General features: G+C 44.8%; 1 protein-coding gene across 10 annotated transcripts in view; it reads left to right on the top strand.

The window, feature by feature from the left end:
- Positions 1–5,317, top strand: part of NRP2 (neuropilin 2) — a 126,750-nt gene that overhangs the window by 59,305 nt on the left and 62,128 nt on the right. For all 10 annotated transcript variants that reach the window (XM_025211048.1, XM_006029547.2, XM_025211046.1 and 7 more), the window contains exons 8-9: positions 3,668–3,812; positions 4,373–4,722. In XM_025211048.1, the coding sequence (XP_025066833.1) occupies positions 3,668–3,812; positions 4,373–4,722 (495 nt within the window). The remainder of the gene's footprint in view (positions 1–3,667; positions 3,813–4,372; positions 4,723–5,317) is intronic.

Below are 5,317 nucleotides of genomic sequence, written 5' to 3'. Positions count from 1 at the left end.
GGTTCTCCTTTCTTGGAGGTGTGAATTTCACAAACCTTCCTGCAGGTTTTCCCTGTCGGAAGAGTTCAGTCTGGGCAGGATTCAAAGCCCACTGAAATCAGTGGGAATCTTTCTGTGAAACTCAGAGGGTTTTGGCTCAAGCTTTTAGTTATGACAAATCAATATGATTAGTAGCAGACTCTCGCTAGCAGGTCAACAGGAGGCAACTCAAAAGAGATAAGGAAGACAATGTATTGAGAACCAATCAGTGTTGTTGGGGCATATCAATTTTTGGGTGCCATTGTTGGGACACCTTATAAGAGCCTGATTCTCTAACAGGGCTGAGCACTTCCTCTCTGAAAAACAGGCGCTGTTAAGATATGCTAAGTTGAGCCCCAAATGGTGAGTCACCCCAAATCACTAGTTGTTTTTCAAAATGCAAAGCAAGACGGTGAGCACAGATGATACAGAAATTGGAGGCTTTGGGAGTTTAGGGGAATTGGCTTAGCAGATGGCAAAATCTTTTCTAAAATAACGCAAAATAATTAATCTTAAGGTAAGTAGTCAAACTTAAGGAAACTGAACAAAAAAAGATTTGGGTTTTATTGGTGGGACAACCATTAAAACTCTCAGCCTAGGTTAGAGGTGCTGCATTAAAAGCAAAGGGTATACAACCTCCTGTGATATAGCAAAAGGTGGTAATCAGTACCATTTAAAGTACTTAAATGAAGTTCTTCTAGTGCTTCATCTGGGCTGCTGTGCAGCATCACAGAGAGGTTGTTACTACCTGAGAGAGTACCTGGAGTTGCCAGCAAAGATGCTAGCTGTCTTTATAAAGAAAATTAGGGCCACCTCTGCCCATACATGCTTATCAGCGGCTCCTGCTGCTTTTGGTGGGAGCTGCATAGAGGTAAGGGCCTGGTTCAGAAAGATTCTTAAGCATGTGCCTAGCTTTAGGCACATGCTTAAGTAATTGGCTTTATTGGGTCCTGTCTGAGGGGAGAATTTGACCCTAAGTACCGAAGCAAAATGAAGGTCATTGAACTATTCTTATTAGAAAGAAGAGAAAATTTAACTGAAGAGATATTTTCAGCTTTACAAAAGGGGACGATAAAGCTGGTAGAGTTGAAAGACTCAATTCCAGCCTTTCTTTCATAGGTGTCAATCAGAACTAACTCTTCTGAAGTCAGAGGTGTGTTATATCAGCGTACATCATTCAGGTCCATTTTCTTCTTACTGCTAAGGGGCTTCAAATATTAGGCAATAGAAACTAGGAAACAAGCCAGAATGGGAAGTAATCAGGAAACAGGCCAGATTGGGTGGTAATCACCATATGGAATATATTATCAGGGAAGGTGACTAGAACAAGGAGGATAAATACATTTAAGAGACACCTAGCCATGTTTGGAGAAGGGAGGGATTGAAGCAGAGGATGAAAAAGCAGGATACTGGAATTAAATTAATTTAAAAGAAAAGGCAGTTGCATGGGGCTGGATAAGCATTTTATGTTCTTCTGTCTTACCTTCTTATGCAATGAACTGCATATCAGCCTAGTTGACATACAACTGGAGGCTTTGCTTTAGTGTGGAAATATATCCTCTTACTCAGCATGTGCCTATGGGTATGCACACATGCACACACGCGCACGCACACTTAAGACCATTTACAGCAACTACATTCTTTTAGCCCTCCTGCTGGAAAAAAGGGTATTTGGTGACTGCTGAGCAAGGGAAAGGATGGGCAGGGGGGTCAGATGGGATAAAAAAGGATATTAAAAACACATAAGACATGCTGTGTTGCTAAACGGTAGCAGCGTGATCTATAGTCTCTGGATTAGTATTCTGTCAAAGTTCAAATCTACTCCAAATCCCAATTATCAGCCACATTTGCAAACAATGCGCTCCACTCCTCACCCCCCACACAACTAATGCCACCTTCCAGAGGCAGGCTCCCAGCACAAGGCATGGAGAGCAGAATTCTGGATGCGGCATTGTGAACACTTGACAGCAACCATCATGGATTTAGTACTGAATTACTCTCTTCCTGCAAAAACAATCTCCATGCCCCAATGTGTTGGATTCCGGGAGGGTTGCATTAATGTGTCCTGTCTGCAGACTTGAAAAATATCTCTTCATAGTGCTGCAGTGGGAGACTTATGAAATGGTTCTTAACTCCCCTTCAAGGCAACAGGCCAGGTTGCAGGCTCACTTGCTTCCCCCCCCGAATCTCAGGGATCTATGGTTGAATTGTTTAACTCTTGCCTCTGACAGAAGCAAGTTGGCGCCAAGCATTCTCTGTCTTTCTCTCTCTCTCCCTTTCCCTCGCTCCCTCTCCCCCCCCTCATGTTTCACTCTCAAATAAATTTTGTGGAAGCTTCTATGCTTAGCAAAGCATATGCAGGATAGGAGAGAGCATAAAGCATAGCCAACGTCGCAGTGCCTGTGCAGTTCTTGGCTTGAAACAGATGATGCTCTAACCCTGTGGATGCCCTGAAAGCCTGGCATGTTTAGAGAGAAAGAGATGAGAGCATCCAGCTTTTCTCTGCAAGTAATGTCTTATAATGCCCTGGGGTAGGCAGTTGCACAGTACAGAAAACCGGTTTAAAACTACACCCGAGCTGGATATTTCCTTTTTTTGCTTGTTCCACCCTATGGCAGTGAAAACTAAGACAGAAACATGAGCAGATAGTACTTACCCATGCTATTAAAATAATGGAAGGGAGGAAAAAAATCTAAAGTCCATCTGCTAGTTATTGATTATGGCCATCTGGTAAGACAACAGCTTGTTCATATCATGTCGGATCATAAACTGCCCCGAAAAGCTTTCTTTGTGTTGAGAGTTTCTTTTGCATTGGTGAGATGGGAGGGGGACAGGATATGTTGCTTCGGAAAAGTAGATGGTTGTCTGCAGACGAGACACCGCAGCATAAATAATTCTGCCTAAATAATTCTGTTTGGCACTCACAAACTGATGTTCCTCTGTGGATTCATTTTACAGTTGGTAAAACGGTTGGTAAAACGGTTGGTAAGGATTACTGTCCTCTTTTTATAAATGAGAAGACTCAGGCACTGAGGAGTTAAAATCAGTCTTGACCTTTTATTTTTGGGCTTCAATTCTTGGTGCCCCATTTGAGGCAGCTCAGCTCTGATCTGAAGTGTCTGAGGGTTTATGCACATTGACACTGTGCCAGGCTATATGAAACTTTGAGGCTATAAATCACACTCTGCCCACTTGCCACACATGCTAACTCCCAGAAATGAGAGTGTAGCCACCTTGCACTCTATAGTGGCTACACTTCCTTGTTTTCGGGAGCTGGTGTGTGCAAAACAGAAGCAAGTAGACAGAGTATGCTTCTTAGGTGCACTGCCAGACACAATATGAAGGTGGCATAAATGTGTCCTGACACAATATAACTCCAGGTGAAACCAATGGGAAGCAAGGCCTAGCGTGTCTTAGTGGGGCACTGAAAATCAGAGGCCATTTGTGGTATAATAAGTTACACAATGAATCCATAGCAGAGGCACCTTTCTTTACCTAAGTCTTTTCAAAACCTTCCTCACAGCTCCAATTGCTGCTTGAACACTGGCCCTCCTCCAAAAGCTCCTTCCCATCTTTAGACTGAGATGATCTTGCCAACATGCATCTTCTGGTCAGGAGCAGTCATGCATATATCTTCTCCCCACTGTAGATATTCCAAGCTAACACCGATGCCACCGAAGTGGTTCTGAACAAAATCCACAGCCCAGTGCTGACTCGCTTTGTTCGTATCCGGCCCCAAACCTGGCACAATGGGATTGCCCTCAGGCTTGAGCTGTATGGTTGCCGAATCACAGGTAAGAACATCCCTGTGCCTCTGCCATGCTTCTTCCGTGGGCGAGCCTCCACGGGTCAGACAGAACAAAGGCTGTTCTTTTTGCATTGCACCTCAGTTCCTCCCACCCTTAATACTGCCTTCCTTCATCTCCTTAGCAGCTGGCAGCACGGATTTCCCAATCCTGCAAAGAGGGGACACATCCAGATTGCTTGAAGGATGTACCCTTTTTTTGTTTTTTTGAAAGACAGCTATAATTATGGCAATGGCAGGGACTCTGTTCTGAAGGAGATAGTTTTAAGAGACTCAGGAGGAGTTGGAGGTGGAGAGCCAGTCATGAGAGGCAGAGGGTGATTTGTGCAGAGCTTTCAATAGCTAGGATGTTCTGAATGTCCACTGACAGGTTCTTGCAGCCGCAGATAGTTGTAATAGAGGGGATCACTGCTAGTTTAAGTGATCTGACATTTCAGTGACTAGCTGTTAAGTACCACGGGTTTGTTCCCTTGCTAGGGAAGTGCTGACACAGTGTACATAATGGATGTTAATTCCCTACCATACCCTACTCCTTTTCTCTCTGTGCAGATTCACCTTGCTCCAACATGCTGGGAATGCTTTCTGGCCTTATCTCAGACTCCCAGATCTCAGCCTCCTCCATCAGAGGGTATGAATGGTTGCCTAGTATAGCACGCCTGGTCAGCAGCCGCTCAGGATGGTTCCCGCGAATCCCCCAAGCCCAGCCAGGGGAAGAGTGGCTGCAGGTGGATCTGGGTGTCCCTAAGAGTGTGAAAGGAGTGATTATCCAAGGAGCCCGAGGAGGAGATAGCATCACCATGACTGATGCCCGATCCTTCGTGAAGAAGTTTAAAGTGTCCTACAGCCTGAATGGAAGGGACTGGGAATACATACTGGACACCAAAACAATGCAACCCAAGGTAGGGGCTACCTATTGCAGTACAACCGAATAATGTCTTCCCAGCCAGACTCCACTCTTGCTACCCACACTGGCCTAACAGTTTCCTCACTGAACTTCCTCATTCTTCACAATGGGACTGGTTAATTCCTAGAGGGAGTATAGGATGGGGTAGGATGGGGATAGAGTTGTTAGTCTCAGGCTGTCAGGAAAGCCACATTATCCTCTTCTGCTACATTATGTCCCCCATTCCTTAGCAGTGAGTGTAGTTGTAGGTCCTCTCCTGCATGGAGAAGGTGATTCCTTACATCTTCTGCATCCTCATTGAGGCTGGAAAGCTCTTACTAGAACCTCCCTTCATTCCTGGTTTGATAAGAACAAGAGGTACGTCAGGAATCTGCCCAATGGTCCTCACTCCTGAAGCCATGACAATGAAAGAACCTACCTGACAGGTTGGTGTTCTTGAGAGAAAATAAATACACACTTTAAAGAAAGATGCTTTGTCCACTGAGACAAGAGGCTGATGCAAGCCACTTGTTCCCAGCCTTTTCCATACTGCAAATTTCTTTTTCTTTACTGGAATGAACCTGGAATTTCCCTTTCCTGCCTAGGGAAAG

Source organism: Alligator sinensis, unplaced genomic scaffold (assembly GCF_000455745.1).
Source record: "Alligator sinensis unplaced genomic scaffold, ASM45574v1 scaffold372_1, whole genome shotgun sequence".
NCBI lineage: Eukaryota > Metazoa > Chordata > Crocodylia > Alligatoridae > Alligator > Alligator sinensis.
Note: the sequence above shows the minus strand (reverse complement) of the source record. Positions and strands in the feature narration are given on the sequence as shown.